Raw genomic sequence first — 20,498 nt, forward strand, 5'->3', positions numbered from 1 at the left:
AATCAAGAAATACAAAAAATTGGGTTCAGTATCCCTTTAAGCTTTATATTGAAAAAATACATAACGTATTTGCAAAAATTACAAAAGACACTTGCACAGAAATAGGAGCAACATAGTAACGTAATTAGTGGCAGATAGACTTCAGTGAACAAGCCTCTTCCTCAGGTGTAATTTTTAAATTAACTGCTTTTAATGGGCTTTTATCCAGTTGATATATATATAAATATAAATATAATAAATCCATTGATCTATTCCTTTCTCTTTCTCAGCTAACTGTCAAAATGGTGCTACCCTAATAGGGGGTAAATGCCACTGTCGGCCTGAATTCTCTGGGAACCTCTGTCAGTTCATTGTTGACGCAGTTCAAGTTGGTAAGACTTTAAAGTAGAATTTCCAAATGTCTGTTAAATAATATTTGATTTATGTGAATCCATACAGCAGAATTTAACATAAAATAGCTGCAGACTACCTAGAGGCAGTAAATTAGGATGTATCAGAATAAAAATAATTGCCCAAAATTTAAAAAACATTCCAATTCATCAATATTTAATTCTAAATTTAATTATATATTTACCAGACTGCTAGACTTTTATAACTTTATGCCTCTTTGACATATATCAACAATTTATTTGGAACATCTGGATTTAAAAAAAAGGTTGCTGCCATATAAGAGGACCAATAATACTGTTTTAAGGATTTTTGCATAACAAGTTAACTCCTTGAGCAACTACATAGAGGAAACCCATAAACTAACCATCTCCCACTCAGAGAATTCATAAACCTAATATTTCCAACCTAAATTTGCCTTTTAACTGTAGTTTCCTTTGGCTAAATTGTACTCTTCATAATGTTTCTTCAATAAGGTCATCCATTAAGTTGAGTACCTTTCAACCACGTTATCCCAACCATCATTGTTCAAGACATAAGACATAAGTTTTTACTCAAATGCCACACAGATAAAAACACACACCTTGTACCATCCATAAATATTCACATGACTTAAAGCTAACAAAAACATCACCTTACTGCCAAAAGTAGGTGGTGCTCAATTTGCAAACCCCTGTATGAATCAATCTGCAGCCACCTAAGGCATCAAGGTTAAACCAGTATCTCAATAAGTGTATATAGACACTTCCATACCTGAATTTTGTTTTTTATTGGAGAACATTTTTAAAAACAAATGCTGGACACTTACTGAAACATAAAGAATCTTTTTGATGTATTTCACCTCCCCCACAATGGTGCATTCTTAAAGGGATGCCAAACCCATTTTTTTTCTTTCATGATTCAGATAGAGCATGCGATTTTAAGCAACTTTCTAATTTAGTCCTATTATCAATTTTTCTTTTTTCTAATGCTATCTTGATTTGAAAAAGCAGGAATGAACGCTTTAGAGCCAGCCCATTTTTTTTTCAGCACCTGGGTAGCACTTGCTGATTTGTGGCTAAATGTAGCAAACCAATCAGCAAGCGCTACCCAGGTGCTGAATTAAAAATGGGCCGGCTCCTAACCTTTCATTGCTGCTTTTTCAAATCAAGATAACATGAGAACAAAGAAAAAATGATAATAGGAATAAATTAGAAAGTTGCTTAAAATTGCATACTCTGAATCATGAAAGAAAAAAAATTTGGGGTTAGTATCCCTTTAAAAAATGCCTATATGTGTCTATATACAAATGAGATCCTGGTTCTATAGTAGGGATGGGTGAATGTGTTTATATCCGAATTCGAATGTTAGAACGAATGTTATTGTAGAAATTCGATTTACATAATAGAATGTTGATAAGAACGAATATTCTTAAAAATTCGATTTTCGAATGTTATTTACAGTTTTCGAATGTCACATTCAAATTCGAAAGTCACATTCGAATTCGAATGTCACATTTGAATTCGAATATTACATTTATAAAACACAATTGTAGACTAGAAACACTATTTCAAATATCACATTCGAATCGAATATCACATTCGAATCGAATGTCACATTCGAAGTTGAATATTACATTTATAAAACACAGTATTAGACTAGAAATACTATTTCGAATTCGAATGTCACATTCTAATCGAATATCACATTTAAAACAGTATTAGACTAGAAATACTATTTCAAATTCGAATGTGACATTCGAATTCGAATGTAGCATTCGAATTTGAATATTACATTTATTAAACACAGTTGTAGACTAGAAATACTATTTCAAATTTAAATGTCACATTCGAATTAGAATGTCACATTCGAATTCGAATATTACATTTCGAAATTGAATGAATACATAGCTAAACATTCTATTATTCGAACAAATATTTTAGAATTTTATTGAAAAATTTGAAAACAAAAATTCGAAAATAGAATGTTAGAATTTTATATAAATATTCGAAATTCAATTTGAACGAACGAATGTATCAAAAAAAAAATTAAATTTGAATTTTTAGAAAAATTCGCCCATCCCTATTCTATAGATGTTAAGCTCTTTAAATTCGAAAATTGTGGAATTAAACAAAATTTGTAACTACCCATCTTCACAGCCATGAGTTACGAGATCAACTACATTATAGTGAATGAAACTTCATCTTTATTGCAATATTTAAAGAGGCATGAAACGCAGCAGTTTTATTTCATGATTAAGATAGAGCAATTGTGTGTAGCCATTGCTGCTGAGGATATGTACATATGATATCAAGAGAACAAAACAAATTAAATAATAGAAGTGAATTGGAACATTGTATAAAATGTCATGCTTTCATTTTGACTTTACTGTCCCACATAGCGTGAGGTCCACTGTCAAAGATACCAGAATTACAAAAACCCTTTCAAAACCTTACTGAATAAACAATAAAAAAACTCATTACACATGTACACATTTTTTTAATTAAAACAATTAAAAGAAAAAGAAAAACCAAACTTGTCAGCTTTAAAATAGTGAGACTGGACTGGGAGACTAGATACGTCACAATGGCAATAGATTCCTTGTGAATTTTCATGCTTTTACAAGGTTTAGGTAAAAAAGCAAAACAAAGACCCGTTTAGAACCCCCATGGCCAGTCCCTCATTTACCTCTGAGACATCTTGGTTAGGCCAGTGAGACAGCTTTACCCTAATAAAACAGACATGTGAATATCTTACAATTGCAACAGTTATATAAACTATTTTGTGAGTTTCTCAAATGTTGTAGATAGACTTTGTAATTTACTTCCTATATAAAATTGTGCACAGCTTTTTCATAAGTACACTTTCTGAGGCACCTACTCCTACTGAGCATGTGCCAAAGTTTACAGTGTATATGCATATGAGTCTGTGATTGGATGATGGCTGTTACATGATACAGGGGATTGCCAAACTGAAGTAAATTTTGAAATGTGTCAGAAAAAAATCTACTGCTTGTTTAAAATTCAGAGTAAGTGCTATTGTCCCTTTAATACATATATGCATGTTAATGGCAAGAATGCCCACTAATAAAACCCTGAAAAAATAGGTAAATTAACTTACTTTTACAATGAAGCCCCCTGGCAGCCTCACATTTTCTAGGAATCTAGCTCATTATGTAACTCAACTCATGTTCCCTAACCACCATCTTAGGTACTGGCAGACAGTCTGCCAACCACCATCTTAGGTACTGGCAGATAGTCTGTCAGTAAGACGTTAAGGGCTTTTTTTTCTTTTTTAATAATGTTTTTTCAAAAAAAAATTCTGCATTATAGGGATCCCACCTCAACCCTCCCATCTCCCCGATCCCTCCCAAACAAGTTTCTAACCCTCCCCCTTCTGGCAGCCAGTTCAGACACTGGCAGCTTTCTGTCACTACCCAGTTTATTATATTTTCTTTGGTTTATGTCAATACTTTTTCTTTAGTTTACGGGTCCCCCTTAACCTCCCCCACCTCCCCCGCACTGTGATCGTTTTGTAGGGTGCCCCCTTCTGATTTACCGTTTTTCTGTAGTGTAGCGTTCCATCCCTCCCTCTCCCGTCCAATACCTCCCTCCACCTTTGCTGCCCACCCGCCTCCTACACCTCCCACCGGCTCAAACGGATGATCATGGACAGTGACACAGACAGTGTCAGTGTCTGTAACGATCTGGCAATCTGGCTTCATACGGTAACGGAGCACTGATCATGCTCAGTTACCATATAAAGACAGATGCCTACAGCCCACCAATAGCAAGTCTCGGTTTTCAAGTGACTGCATAGGCTGCTTGAAGGTTAGGTGAACATCTGCATTATGCAGTATGATAGGCTATGTAACGCATGACGTAGATCTATGTTGTATTGTCTTAAGTTGTTAATTTTGAACAATCTTCAATTACTGTTTGCTTCAACATAATTTTAATCATTTTGAAATGTAAACAACCCTTCTTTTTATTTAAAATGTTTTACTGTCCCATGCGCCCTAGAAGAACCAAAAAGTAAATTCTGCTGCAAATTGCCTACACCAGCTATTTGATTTACAGGGTTTTGCAGAAAACATAGGCTACCGATTTTGTTTTTTGGCCTCACTTACGGCTAGATTTAGAGTTTGGCGTTAGCCGTGAAAACCAGCGTTAGAGGCTCCTAACGCTGGTTTTAGGCTACCGCCGGTATTTGGAGTCAGTGATTAAAGGGTCTAACGCTCACTTTTCAGCCGCGACTTTTCCATACCGCAGATCCCCTTACGTCAATTGCGTATCCTATCTTTTCAATGGGATCTTTCTAACGCCGGTATTTAGAGTCGTTTCTGAAGTGAGCGTTAGAGCTCTAACGACAAAACTCCAGCCGCCTGAAAAAAGCAGGAGTTAAGAGCTTTCTGGGCTAACGCCGGTTCATAAAGCTCTTAACTACTGTACCCTAAAGTACACTAACACCCATAAACTACCTATGTACCCCTAAACCGAGGTCCCCCCACATCGCCGCCACTCGATTAAAATTTTTTAACCCCTAATCTGCCGACCGCCACCTACGTTATACTTATGTACCCCTAATCTGCTGCCCCTAACCCCGCCGACCCCTGTATTACATTTATTAACCCCTAACCTGCCCCCCACAACGTCGCCGCCAGCTACTTACAATAATTAACCCCTAATCTGCCGACCGCAAAGCGCCGCCACCTACGTTATCCTTATGTACCCTTAATCTGCTGCCCCTAACACCGCCGACCCCTATATTATATTTATTAACCTCTAATCTGCCCCCCTCAACGTCGCCGACACCTGCCTACACTTATTAACCCCTAATCTGCCGACCGGACCGCACCGCTACTATAATAAAGTTATTAACCCCTAACCCGCCTCACTAACCCTATCATAAATAGTATTAACCCCTAATCTGCCCTCCCTAACATCGCCGACACCTAACTTCAATTATTAACCCCTAATCTGACGACCGGAGCTCATCGCTACTATAATAAATGGATTAACCCCTAAAGCTAAGTCTAACCCTAACACTAACACCCCCCTAACTTAAATATAATTTAAATCTAACGAAATAAATTAACTCTTATTAAATAACTTATTCCTATTTAAAGCTAAATACTTACCTGTAAAATAAATCCTAATATAGCTACAATATAAATTATAATTACATTGTAGCTATTTTAGGATTAATATTTATTTTACAGGCAACTTTGTAATTATTTTAACCAGGTACAATAGCTATTAAATAGTTAAGAACTATTTAATAGTTACCTAGTTAAAATAATTACAAATTTACCTGTAAAATAAATCCTAACCTAAGTTATAATTAAACCTAACACTACCCTATCAATAAATTAATTAAATAAACTACCTACAATTACCTACAATTAACCTAACACTACACTATCAATAAATAAATTAAATACAATTGCTACAAATAACTACAATTACATAAACTAACTAAAGTACAAAAAATAAAAAAGAACTAAGTTACAAAAAATAAAAAAATATTTACAAACATAAGAAAAATATTACAACAATTTTAAACTAATTACACCTACTCTAAGCCCCCTAATAAAATAACAAAGACCCCCAAAATAACAAAATGCCCTACCCTATTCTAAATTAATAAATTTAAAAGCTCTTTTACCTTACCAGCCCTGAACAGGGCCCTTTGCGGGCATGCCCCAAGAAAATCAGCTCTTTTGCCTGTAAAAAAAAACATACAATACCCCCCCCCCCAACATTACAACCCACCACCCACATACCCCTAATCTAACCCAAACCCCCTTTAAATAAACCTAACACTAAGCCCCTGAAGATCTTCCTACCTTGTCTTTACCATCCAGGTATCACCGATCCGTCCTGGCATCCGGTGCTGAAGAGGTCCAGAAGAGGCTCCAAAGTCTTCCTCCTATCCGGCAAGAAGAGGACATCCGGACCGGCAAACATCTTCTCCAAGCGGCATCTTCGATCTTCTTGCATCCGGTGCGGAGCGGGTCCATCTTGAAGCAGCCGGTGCGGAGCGGGTCCATCTAGAATGCGAGCTCAATCTGATTGGCTGATTGGATCAGCCAATCGGATTGAACTTGATTCTGATTGGCTGATTCCATCAGCCAATCAGAATATTCCTACCTTAATTCCGATTGGCTGATAGAATCCTATCAGCCAATCGGAATTCAAGGGACACCATCTTGGATGACGTCCCTTAAAGGAACCGTCATTCGTCGGGAGACAACGGAAGAAGAGGATGGATCCGCGTCGGCTGCTTCAAGATGGACCCGCTCCGCACCGGATGGAAGAAGATCGAAGATGCCGCTTGGAGAAGATGTTTGCCGGTCCGGATGTCCTCTTCTTGCCGGATAGGAGGAAGACTTTGGAGCCTCTTCTGGACCTCTTCAGCACCGGATGCCAGGACGGATCGGTGATACCTGGATGGTGAAGACAAGGTAGGAAGATCTTCAGGGGCTTAGTGTTAGGTTTATTTAAGGGGGGTTTGGGTTAGATTAGGGGTATGTGGGTGGTGGGTTGTAATGTTGGGGGGGGTATTGTATGTTTTTTTTTACAGGCAAAAGAGCTGATTTTCTTGGGGCATGCCCCGCAAAGGGCCCTGTTCAGGGCTGGTAAGGTAAAAGAGCTTTTAAATTTATTAATTTAGAATAGGGTAGGGCATTTTGTTATTTTGGGGGTCTTTGTTATTTTATTAGGGGGCTTAGAGTAGGTGTAATTAGTTTAAAATTGTTGTAATATTTTTCTTATGTTTGTAAATATTTTTTTATTTTTTGTAACTTAGTTCTTTTTTATTTTTTGTACTTTAGTTAGTTTATGTAATTGTAGTTATTTGTAGCAATTGTATTTAATTTATTTATTGATAGTGTAGTGTTAGGTTAATTGTAGGTAATTGTAGGTAGTTTATTTAATTAATTTATTGATAGGGTAGTGTTAGGTTTAATTATAACTTAGGTTAGGATTTATTTTACAGGTAATTTTGTAATTATTTTAACTAGGTAACTATTAAATAGTTCTTAACTATTTAATAGCTATTGTACCTGGTTAAAATAATTACAAAGTTGCCTGTAAAATTAATATAAATCCAAAAATATCTATAATATAATTATAATTTATATTGTAGCTATATTAGGGTTTATTTTACAGGTAAGTATTTAGCTTTAAATAGGAATAATTTATTTAATAAGAGTTAATTAATTGCGTTAGATTTAAATTATATTTAAGTTAGGGGGGTGTTAGTGTTAGTGTTAGACTTAGCTTTAGGGGTTAATACATTTATTAGAATAGCGGTGAGGTCCGGTCGGCAGATTAGGGGTTAATAATTGAAGTTAGGTGTCGGCGATGTTAGGGAGGGCAGATTAGGGGTTAATACTATTTATGATAGGGTTAGTGAGGCGGATTAGGGGTTAATTACTTTATTATAGTAGCGCTCAGGTCCGCTCGGCAGATTAGGGGTTAATAAGTGTAGGTAGGTGTCGGCGACGTTGTAGGGGGCAGGTTAGGGGTTAATAAATATAGGGGTCGGCGGTGTTAGGGGCAGCAGATTAGGGGTACATAGGGATAACGTAGGTTGCGGCGGTGTATGGAGCGGCAGATTAGGGGTTAATAATAATATGCAGGGGTCAGCGATAGCGGGGGCGGCAGATTAGGGGTTAATAAGTGTAAGGTTAGGGGTGTTTAGACTCGGGGTTCATGTTAGAGTGTTAGGTGCAGACGTAGGAAGTGTTTCCCCATAGGAAACAATGGGGCTGCGTTAGGAGCTGAACGCTGCTTTTTTGCAGGTGTTAGGTTTTTTTTCAGCTCAAACAGCCCCATTGTTTCCTATGGGAGAATCGTGCACGAGCACGTTTTTGAGGCTGGCCGCGTCCGTAAGCAACTCTGGTATCGAGAGTTGCATTTGCGGTAAAAATGCTCTACGCTCCTTTTTTGGAGCCTAACGCAGCATTTTTTTGAACTCTCGATACCAGAGTTAATTTTATGGTGCGGCCAGAAAAAAGCCCGCGGAGCGTTAACAACCCTTCTACCGCCAAACTCCAAATCTAGGCCTTAGGGAGCATGGGACAGACATTATGTTTACAAAATTTCAAAAGGTGGTTAACGTTGTAAAAATATAGTTACGCTAAAAATGGTCCAAAAATACTCGAACATGACAGTATTGTGGTTAAGAAAAGATAGCCATAGGAAGTAAATAACAAGGCATATGTGTCAATCAATAAGAATTAACTGCCATTTATATATCTATATATGATCTTACATCTTTCTTTTTATAGGTCCGACAGTCAACACAACTGTGAAAGTAGCAGTGGAAGTATTTCAAGAGTACAAAGAAAGCTATAAAAATGAATCTTCAGATGACTTTAAGAAATTTGTAGAAGACTTTAAAAATAAGGTATATAATAATATAAACATTTATACACACATATATAGGGGTGGGAAAATATCAGTAGGATTTAGTATTCAACAGGAAAATGTTACTTTTAAGGATCAGTGCCGTCCTCATCGTTTTCCCACCACCCCTCATCTCCACTCATTCCTGGCAATTATACACCTCAACCCCACCCATTAAAGGGCCATAATACCCAAATGTTTAAACACTTGAAAGTGATGCAGCATAGCTGTAAAAAGCTGACTAGAAAATATCTCCTGAACATCTCAATGTAAAAAAGAAAGATATTTTACCTCAAAAGTTCCTCAGTAGCCACCTCCCATTGTAAAGTATTTCTAAGCAGCATTTTAGTGTGTCTGTCCTAGGACAGCTTAGGGGATGAGCCTCGTGAACTCTCATATTATTTCACCATCAGGTAAAGGAAGCTTACTATGAAATCTCATGAGAGTTAAGTCAAATCTCATGAGATCATAGTAAGAGTTCATGACCTCAGCACTGTTGATGCTGATTGGCTGCTGTTCATTTCTTCATTTTTTTTTATTTTTACCTGCAGCTGGGAGCAGGTGAAGTATAACTTTTTACACAGAACTTACTCTGCTGAGCTGAGGAGATTGTGAGGTAAAATATCTTCCTTTTTTACATAGAGATGCTCAGGTGATATTTTCCTGTCAGCTTTTTACAGTTATACTGCATCAGTTTCAAGTGATTTAGCATATGAGTATTATGTCCCTTTAAATACTGATCATCTGCACGACCAGCCCCTCCGGTTACATCCCCATCTCTCCTGTCAAAGCCCTACTTACAAAACACCTGAAGGATCTAGGAAGTGCCCCCTAAATATTATTTCTAGAGATGCCACTGGTAAAGAGAGGTTAATAGGAGCCGATAAACCAAATTTACACTGTACATAGTATTGTTTATTCCCTTCCAAACGTTGTCCAAAAATCACATTTCAAAAAGATCCATCACAAAAGTGTTAAAATATTGTAGAAAAAAAAAATATTACAAGCAATATTCCCTTTATACATTGCCTAAGAAAAATAATAATTTACATATGTAAAATTAAGCTTTTGTAATGCAAACCCATCCTGGTAAGTGTTAAACATTCTGAATGTCATTTGTCTATAGTCATGATGGGTATACTGGGCATGTTCGCTCAGTGATTATATTGGTTAACTTTTAACATTTAAAAAAATGATTTTTTTAAGTGTTTTCAATTAAAGTATTGAAAAAACACAGTTTTGTGATTTGACAAGATTTTAATCTAAAAATGGAACAGCGCAGGAAATTATTTTCTAGTCTTATTTGATATAACTTGATTTTAATTATTGTCATACTGTAAATCACAAAGCTACTAATATATCTAGAGTTTCTAGATATTATAAATCGCTAGATGCAGTGGTTGTGATTTTTGTTTTCTTAATTTCCTAAATATCTTGTTAGCTTTACAGGATAGGAAGAATATGTGTATTAAATACACACATATATATATATATATATATATATGTAAATATCAGTCCTTGCATGTGGGTGTGTGCGTGCACATGAGCATGTGTGTGTGTGCATATGCATGCCAGTGTGTGTGGGTGAATGTTTGTGCATGTGAGTGTGTGGGTGAGTATGTGTGCGCGTGTGTGCTTGCATGTAAGTGTGTACACGTGAGTGTTTGTGTGTACATGAGAATGTGTGTGTGCATGTGAGTGTGTGTGTGTGGGTGAGTGTGTGCGTGTGCATGTGAGTGTGTGTGTAGGTGACAGTGTGTGTGTGCATGTGAGTGTTTATGAGTGAGTGTGTGTGCATGTGAGTGTGCATGTGAGTCTGTATGTGAGTGTGTGTGGGTGAGTGTATTTTTATGCATATACTTGGAATAACTTCCTACTCTGCATTGAACTTTTTATTTCTCTGTTTGTACAGATGAAGCCAGTTTATGTATCGGTACCTGGTTACAAAGATATTAAGGTTAACAAACTCAGGTAGGTGAGATTTGCTTTGTCAGTAATCTTTCTCTTTATATAATGCCTGACAACATAAGCGCAGGGTTGTGAGACCACATTACTAAAAGGAATATTCTGATAGAAAGATTACGTGCTCTATTTCATTACCCCATGTCATTTAAGCATTACTAATCCTAGATACTGACCCTCATTTAGGTAAAACACATAGGTAAAGTCCAGTTTAGAAGCCTCAAGCATTTCAGTTACCAGTAAACAACACCCACCAACAAATCAGGAGCAGCAGTTATATAACCTGCAGGGGCGTATTTTGGCCTAGGCAAACAAGGCACTTGCCTAGGGCAGCAGATTGGAGGGAGGGGCAACACATTTGTGTGGCTATATTTGTAAGAAGCTTACAGTTATTTCTGAAATATTATACAGGTAAATAATGAGAGATTTTGCCCAAGGAGCTTACATTTTATGGGGTATAATAAGGGACTGCCCATGGAGCTTACTGTTTTTATTTTAATTGGCTAGCTATTTCCTTTAGGTCTGTTGGCTTTCAACACTTGGTATTGTATTTAAGGAAATATTTTATCAAGAAATCTGTGTTTGGGGTTCTTATATACAGTATATTGCAGCAATAGATAGATGTGTGTATATGTATATGTGTGTGAATGCAAGTGTTTTGCAAGTCCTTGATAACATTTACTTCAGAAATGCCATAAAGAAAAACAAACAAACATGTTACTCCCTGATCAAAAAATATTATGGCAAAAAAGGCCTAAAACCTAGGGGGCGGGGAAGGGGCAGCAGAATTTTGAGTGCCTAGGGCAGCACCTATCCTATATACACCGCTGATAACCTGCCTATCACTTACTGTGTTCTGCTCTGCAGCTGAAATTGCTTCCAAATAGGACTTTATGTGTTTAACCCTTTAAGGACACAGCTTTCAGTTTGCTCAATTGTTTTATGACGGAAAAATTCCGTCATATGTCCTTAAGAGGTTAAAGGGACACTGAACCCAATTTTTTTCTTTTGTGATTCAGATAGAGCATGCGATTTTAAGCAACTTTCTAATTTACTCCTATTATCACATTTTCTTCATTCTCTTGGTATATTTATTTGAAAAGCAAGAATGTAAGTTTAGATGCCGGCCCATTGTTGTGCTGTCCAGGGTTCTGAGCCAAAAATCTGCTGCCCCTAAAATCGCCGACACCTACATTATATTTATTAACCCCTAATCTGCCCCCCCCAACGTCGCCGCTACCTACCTACACTCATTAACCCCTAATCTGCCGACCGAATATCGCCGCTACTCTAATAAAGTTATTAACCCCTAAACCGCCGCACTCCCGCCTCGCAAACCCTATAATAAATAATATTAACCCCTAATCTGCCCTCCCTAACATCGCCGCCCCCTAACTTCAAGTATTAACCCCTAATCTGCAGACCGGACCTCGCCGCTACTCTAATAAATGTATTAACCCCTAAAGCTAAGTGTAACCCTAACACCCCCCTAAATTAAATATAATTTTAATCTAACAAAATAAATTAAATCTTATTAACTAAAGTATTCCTATTTAAAACTAAATACCTGTAAAATAAACCCTAATATAGCTACAATATAACGAATAATTATATTGTAGCTATTTTAGTATTTATATTTATTTTACAGGCAACTTTGTATTTATTTTAACTAGGTACAATAGCTATTAAATAGTTATTTAAATCCTAACCTAAGTTACAATTAAACCTAACACTACACTATAATTAAATTAATTACCTACAATTACCTACAATTAAATAAACTAAACTAAATTACAAAAACAAACAAACACTAAATTACAAAAAATAAAAAAAGATTACAAGAATTTTAAGCTAATTACACCTACTCTCTGCCCCCTAATAAAATAACAAAGCCCCCCAAAATAAAAAAAATTCCCTACCCTAATTTAAATTACAAAAGTTAACAGCTCTATTACCAGCCCTTAAAAGGGCTTTTTGCGGGGCATGCCCTTAAAGTAATCAGCTCTTTTGCCTGTAAAAAAAACACAATACCACCCCCCAACATTACAACCCACCACCCACATACCCCTACTCTAACCCACCCAAACCCCCCTTAAATAAACCTAACACTACCCCCTGAATATGTCCCTACCTTGAGTCGTCTTCACCCAACCGGGCCGAAGTCTTCATCCGATAGGGCAGAAGAGGACATCCAGACCGGCAGAAGTCTTCATCCTATCCGGGCAGAAGAGGACATCTGGACCGGCAGACATCTTCATCCAAGCGGCATCTTCTATCTTCATCCATCCAACGAGGAGCGGCTCCATCTTCAAGACCTCCGGCGCGGAACATCCTCCTTCCCTGACGACTACCCGACGAATGAAGGTTCCTTTAAGTGACGTCATCCAAGATGGTGTCCCTCAAATTCCGATTGGCTAATAGGATTCTATCAGCCAATCGGAATTAAGGTAGGAAAAATCTGATTGGCTGATTCAATCAGCCAATCAGATTCAAGTTCAATCCGATTGGCTGATCCAATCAGCCAATCAGATTGAGCTTGCATTCTATTGGCTGATCGGAACAGACAATAGAATGCAAGCTCAATCTGTTTGGCTGATTGGATCAGCCAATCGGATTGAACTTGAATCTGATTGGCTGATTGAATCAGCCAATCAGATTTTTCCTACCTTAATTTCGATTGGCTGATAGAATCCTATCAGCCAATCGGAATTCGAGGGATGCCATCTTGGATGACGTCACTTAAAGGAACCTTCATTTGTTGGGTAGTCGTCGGGGAAGGAGGATGTTCCACGCCGGAGGTCTTGAAGATGGAGCCGCTCCTCGTCGGATGGATGAAGATAGAAGATGCCGCTTGGATGAAGATGTCTGCCGGTCCGGATGTCCTCTTCTGACCGGATAGGATGAAGACTTCTGCCGCTCCGGATGTTCTCTTTTGGTCTATCGGTGCCCGGCTGGGTGAACACGGCTCAAGGTAGGGAGATCTTCAGGGGGGTAGTGTTAGGTTTATTTAAGGGGGGTTTGGGTTAGAGTAGGGGTATGTGGGTGGTGGGTTGTAATGTTGGGGGGTGGTATTGTGTTTTTTTTACAGGCAAAAGAGCTGATTACTTTGGGGCATGCCCCGCAGAAAGCCCTTTTAAGGGCTGGTAATAGAGCTGTTAACTTTTGTAATTTAGATTAGGGTAGGGAAATTTTTTTATTTTAAGGGCTTTGTTATTTTATTAGGGGGCTTAGAGTAGGTGTAATTAGCTTAAAATTCTTGTAATCTTTTTTTATTTTTTTGTAATTTAGTGTTTGTTTTTTTGTAATTTAGTTTAGTTTATTTAATTGTAGGTAATTGTAGGTAATTAATTTAATCATAGTGTAGTGTTAGGTTTAATTGTAACTTAGGTTATTATTTATTTTACAGGTAATTTTGTAAATATTTTAACTAGGTAGCTATTAAATAGTAAATATTTAATAGCTATTGTACCTAGTTAAAATAAATACAAAGTTGCCTGTAAAATAAATATAAATCCTACAATAGCTACAATATAATTATTCGTTATATTGTAGCTATATTAGGGTTTATTTTACAGGTAGGTATTTAGTTTTAAATAGGAATACTTTAGTTAATAAGATTTAATTTATTTCGTTAGATTAAAATTATATTTAATTTAGGGGGGTGTTAGGGTTACACTTAGCTTTAGGGGTTAATACATTTATTAGAGTAGCGGCGAGGTCCGGTAGGCAGATTAGGGGTTAATACTTGAAGTTAGGTGGCGGCGATGTTAGGGAGGGCAGATTAGGGGTTAATACTATTTATTATGGGGTTTGCGAGGCGGGAGTGCGGCGGTTTAGGGGTTAATAACTTTATTAGAGTAGCGGCGATGTCCGGTCGGCAGATTAGGGGTTAATGAGTGTAGGTAGGTGGCGGCGACGTTGGGGGGGGGGCAGATTAGGGGTTAATAAATATAATATAGGTGTCGGCGATGTTAGGGGCAGCAGATTAGGGGTACATAGCTATAATGTAGGTTGCGGCGGTGTCAGGAGCAGCAGATTAGGGGTTAATTGTGTAATGCAGGTGTCAGCGATAGCGGGGGCGGCAGATTAGGGGTTAATAAGTGTAAGGTTAGGGGTGTTGAGACTCGGGGTGCATGTTAGAGTGTTAGGTGTAGACATAAATGTATTTCCCCATAGGAAACAATGGGGCTGCGTTAGGAGCTGAACGCTGCTTTTTTGCAGGTGTTAGGTTTTTTTCAGCCCAAACTGCCCCATTGTTTCCTATGGGGGAATCGTGCACGAGAACGTTTTTCCAGCTAGCCGCTACCGTAAGCAACGCTGGTATTGAGGGTTGAAGTGGAGGTGAATATGCCTTTACGCTCCCTTTTTGGAGCCTAACGCAGCCCTTCAGAGAACTCTAAATACCAGTGTTGTTTAGAAGCAGCGCTAGAAAAAAAAGACACGTAGCTAACGCACCCCTTTGGCCGCAAAACTCTAAATCTAGGTGTATATTTTATATTTGCCTTAGGTTATACATGTTAATGTGACTACATTTGTTTTATAACTGTTTTAAATATTTTCAGTGAGAAGCTTATGCAGCGTATGGTTTTACCCTCAGTAAGAAAGTACAAGAGAGATGAAGCCGCTGTACAGAAAATACAGATATCATCCAGAATTAGGTATGTTCTTGTTAGATATAGTGACCAGTGCATCCTGATGGTCAACAGGGTGGGTGAAGGGTGGGAATACGTCACCTAACAATGTATCATTATTTTAATTTACTGTGTCCAGGAGAATATGTAAAAAAACTGGACGCAACTAATCAGGTCGGATCTGAGGTTTAATATGGGCATGTACCTGAAAGGGGCTTTGGGGCTCTTCGACAGATTTGATCAATGATGGTGACAAATATCTGGCAGAGTCTACAAAGCCATGAGTGTAACGGGACATTCAACTCAAAAAAGGCTTAATTATGCATAATTTAAAAACTTTGCAATGGATTTTCAGTATTTATTTTGCCTGCTTTATCGTAATTTAAAGGGACGTGATACTCATATGCTAAATTACTTAAAAGTGATGCAGCATAACTGTGAAAAACTGACCTGAAAATATCACCTGGACATCTCTATGTAAAAAGGGAAGATATTTTACCTTAAAATTTCTTCAGCTCACCAGAGTAAGTGCTCTGTTAACAATTATAGTCCAGTTGCTGTCCAGCTGCAAGTTGAAAAAAGAACAAAAAACAATAAACAATCAGCATCAGCAGTGCTGAGGTCATACTTTGTTTTGCTCTGATCTCGTGAGATTTCAAGGAAATCTAGTGAAATTTAATAGTGAACTTCCTTAAACTGAATAGAAAAACAACATGATGGTGCATGCACATGCCATATGCACACTCCCTTGCAAGTTCTGGGACTTGCATCCTTATTGGCTGCTTAAAGTCTCTTTACAGTGCGGTGTAAATACTTTGGAAATTTTGAGGTAAAGTATCTTCCTTTTTTACATAGAGATGTTAAGTTGATATTTTGGGGCCGATTTATTAATGTCCGCCTCATATACGCTGTTGGCATTTATCACTGCACAAGCATTTCATGTGAAATGCTTGTGCAATAATGTCCCCTGCAGATTCGCCGCCAATCAGCCGCTAGCAAGGGGTGTCAATCAATTTAATCGTATCCAATCGGGCTGGTTGCTGTCCGCCACCTCAGAGGTGGAGGACAAGTTAAGGAGCAGCGACCTTGACTGCTGCTCCTTAACTGCTGTTTCCGGCGAGCCTAAAGGCTTGCGTGGAAACAGATACATTCTGATCAATATGGGGCATGATGAGTCGACCCCTTTAAAGTTGATTTTTACAGCTATGCTGCATCACTTTCAAGTGCTTCAACATTTGGATATCATTTCACATTGACTTTGAAAATTTGTAGTGTTTTCATTCCAAAAAGAGAGGCTGGAGTGAATTCCATGGAATGCAAAACATTGACACAATTATATACTACACAGTGATTGGTTGATATGTGCAGAAGCTTGTTTATATCTGTTTCACAGCAAAGGAAACAAGAAAACAACATTCAATAGTTTTTTCCAGGAGTGTGCCTCGAACCTTCAAATAAATGCATATTTTTCTAATAAAATTACAGCTTTAAATAATTTTAAAACATTTATTTTGCATTTATATATATTATAATGTAGTGAAAAATGTCTAATGAATAAATAAAAAAAGTACTTTAATTTCCCTTTAATCTGAGGTAATGTATGGATACATAATTAACAAGAGATTCCGACAGTAGTATTTGATTAGCTCAGATATGTGTGTTTACTTATTATTATTATCATTTATTTGTATAGCGCCGCCAAATTCCGTAGCGCTGGGTACAATGATAGGGGTATGCAATGACAAAGATTTGTGATAAAATACAAAACATAACAAAACTAAACAAATCTAGCACAGGAGGAAGAGGGCCCTGCTCCGGAGAGCTCACAGTCTATAGGTTTAGGGTGCAGAGACATAAGGTTGGGGTAGCTTGTTACATCGGTTGTATTTACAGCAGTGAGTCAGGCAGTTCATGTACATGTATTAGTTTGGTTCGGATGCGGGATGGAGGAGAGATGGTAAGCCTCTCTGAATAGGTGGGTTTTCAAGGATCGTCTGAAGCTATACAAGGTTGGAGACAGTCTAATGGAGCAGGGTAGAGAGTTCCAGAGGACAGGAGCAGCACGTTTAAAGTCTTCTTGGAGGCGGGAGTGGGATGTAGAGATAACAGGAGTGTAGAGACGTAGGTCAGAGGTTGATTGAAGAGTATGGGATGGGGAATATTTCACGATGAGAGAGGAAATATAGTTGTGAGTTAGACTGTTGAGTGCTTTGTAGGTTAGGGCTAATACTGTGTATACTGAGTGTATGGGGAGCCAGTGTAGAGACTGGCAGAGCGGCGTAGCGGATGTAGATCGTCGACTTAGGTGGATGAGTCTAGCAGAAGCATTCATAATAGATTGGAGGGAGGAGAGGCGGTGTTTTGGAAGGCCATTTAGGAGTAGATTGCAATAATCAATGCGTGACAGGATGAGGGAATGAATAAGTATTTTTGTAGTTTTTTGAGTAAGGAAGGGACGAATTCTGGAAATGTTGCGTAGGTGTGAACGGCAGGATTTGGTAAGCGTTTGTATATGTGGGTTGAATGTGAGTTCTGAGTCTAGTGTGACCCCAAGGCAGCGGACCTGGGGTGAGGTGTTGAGAATAGAGTCTCCAAACATCAGAGAAATGTCAGTTGTTGGATGTCTTGAAGAGGGGGGGATAAGAAGCAGCTCAGTTTTGGACAGATTGAGTTGGATGTAGTGTGAAGACATCCAAGAGAAAATTGCAGAGGGGCAGTCAGAAATCTGGTTGAGCAAAGAGGGAGAGATATCAGGAGAGGAAAGATAGATTTGGGTATCATCAGCATATAGGTGGTACTGGAATCCAAAGGAGGCTATAAGTTTTCCAAGGCAGGATGTATAAAGAGAGAAAAGCAAGGGGCCCAAGATAGAGCCTTGTGGTACTCCAACTGAGAGAGGCATAGGATCACAAGATATGTTGTTAAAGGAAACTGAAAACGAGCGGTTTGAAAGATATGATGCAAACCAGGAGAGGGCTGTGTCTCAGATGCCAAATGAATGTAGTATTTTTAGGAGGAGAGGCCGAGAGGATGGTCAACTGTGTCAAAAGCTGCTTTACTTTACTTTAGCAAGAGTGGTTTTTGTTGAGTGTTTAGGGCGGAAACCAGATTGTAGTGGATCAAGTAAGGAGTTAGTTGTGAGAAATTGAGTTAGCCGATTATAGAATAGTCGTTCCAATAATTTTAAAGCAAAGGGAAGTAAGGAGACCGGTCAAAAGTTAGAAGGCGTGGAGGGGTCAAGCGAGGGCTTTTTTAGGATTGGTATGATTGACGCATGCTTGAATGTGTCAGGAAATGTGCCAGCAGTGAGAGATTGGTTAAAGAGATGAGTTAGGGTCGGGGTTAGTGAAGCACAGAGGGAATAAGTCGTGAAGGGGTCAAGTGGGCAGGATGTGAGATGAGCCAAGGATAGGAGTGCAGAGACTTCTTCCTCTGTAACAGGAGGGAAGTAGCATAGATTTTTGTTAATAGAAGGGGTGGGTAGGATCGCTGGGTTTGCGGGGTGCGAGGTGCAGATCTCTTTTCTAATGGTGTCAATTTTATTTTTGAAGTGATCAGCAATAATTTGAGCAGTGAGGTTGGTAGTGGGCAGGCGGACGTAGAGATGACACAAGGGAGGAGAAATAGACTTGTTTGGCCAAGCTGAGCGCAGAGTTGTAGGACTTAAGGGTGAGTTTATAATGTTGGAAATCAGCAAAGGTGCGTGATTTCCTCCACTGCCGTTCAGCAGCCCGTGAGCATCGCTGAAGATATCTGGTCTGTTTAGTGTGCCACGGTTGCCGTTGAGTGATTGATGTACGTTGAAGAGCAGAGGACTCAGTTGAGTGGAAAAGTCTGTGAGATCAAAGTCATTTAAATTCCTGTGAGGTAGCAGTTTTTTGTGGGCTTGCAAAGATGTAGCAGGTAGAGTAAGAGAGAAAATTAATAGATGGTGGTCAGAGAGAGGAAAGGGGAAGTTAAGGGAGTTGGAAACAGCACAGAGATTTGTGAAGACCAGGTCTATGGAGTTGCCTTCACAGTGTGTTGGAGATGTTGTCCACTGGGACAGGCCTAAAGAGGTGGTAAGGGATAGAAGTTTAGAGGCAGCAGGCATGTTAGGCTTATCAAGGGGTATGTTGAAGTCCCCTAAGATGAGAGAAGGGACATTAGAAGAGAGAAAATGTGGAAGCCAGGCTTCGAAGTGGTCCAGAATTTGTGATGCTGGGCCAGGGGGCCGATAGATAACTGCAACATGAAGAGCTATAGGGGAGAAGAGGCGGAACTTCAAAAGATGAGAAGGAAAGAGAGGGGGGTGAAGGAATGCAGTGAAAGGTACTGTGTGGAGACAGAAGAATTCCTACTCCTCCTCCTTGTTCGTCTCCAGGCCTGGGAGTGTGACTGAAGTGCAGGCCGCCATAGGCCAGAGAGGCTACAGCAGTTGTGTTAGAGGAGGAAAGCCAAGTTTCAGTGAGGGCTAACAGGTTAAGTGAATGTGAAATATGTTGTGAATAGATGTAAGCTTATTGCATACCGAGCGCGCATTCCAAAGGGCACATGAGAATTGGGGTGTACTAATAGATGTGCAGTTAATGAGGTTTAGAGGGTTACGTGTGCAAGGTGTATGAGGTGTCATTTGGGGTAGTGATCTGAGGGAAGCAGAGGGTGGACCTGGGTTAGGCGAGACATCCCCAGCTGCAAGACGAGGAAAGATGGTGAGTGAAAGGAGATGAGAATGTGTCTTATGTGAGTGTTTAAATTTAGGATAAGTGAAGCATGGCCGGCTGAGGGATGTGAGATAGGAATAAAGTTCATGTGTATTGTAGAGGGGGGAAGGTAGAAGAGAAGGAGAAATATGAATTTTCTGAGTGCTGTTTGTGAAAGGAAGAGCTGTGACTTTAAGGAGAAGGGAGGAAAAGGTTAATGCAGACATTAGAAAGTGTATTATGTTTGCATTTATTTTTTGGAATTTGAAAAGTACTTATCTCTGTTGTCCAACTCTGTTGTTATAACTCTCTCTACACTTATGAACTAGCACACTTAGGGAACTGCACACATGCAATGCTGCACTGATCTAACAAGCTAAGCTTGATTAAACAAGCTGGGGATATTCAATTTAAAGGTAATAACAGTCACATGATGCTAATTA

General features: G+C 38.7%; 1 protein-coding gene across 1 annotated transcript in view; it reads left to right on the forward strand.

The window, feature by feature from the left end:
- The window catches only part of LOC128664660 (mucin-22-like), a 67,125-nt gene that overhangs the window by 15,804 nt on the left and 30,823 nt on the right, over window positions 1-20,498 (forward strand). Inside the window, exons 3-6 of the mRNA XM_053719471.1 lie at window positions 270-371; window positions 8,663-8,781; window positions 10,693-10,751; window positions 15,305-15,400. Of these exons, the coding sequence (XP_053575446.1) occupies window positions 270-371; window positions 8,663-8,781; window positions 10,693-10,751; window positions 15,305-15,400 (376 nt within the window). The remainder of the gene's footprint in view (window positions 1-269; window positions 372-8,662; window positions 8,782-10,692; window positions 10,752-15,304; window positions 15,401-20,498) is intronic.

This window comes from Bombina bombina, chromosome 6 (genome assembly GCF_027579735.1).
Source record: "Bombina bombina isolate aBomBom1 chromosome 6, aBomBom1.pri, whole genome shotgun sequence".
In the NCBI taxonomy this organism is placed as follows: domain Eukaryota; kingdom Metazoa; phylum Chordata; class Amphibia; order Anura; family Bombinatoridae; genus Bombina; species Bombina bombina.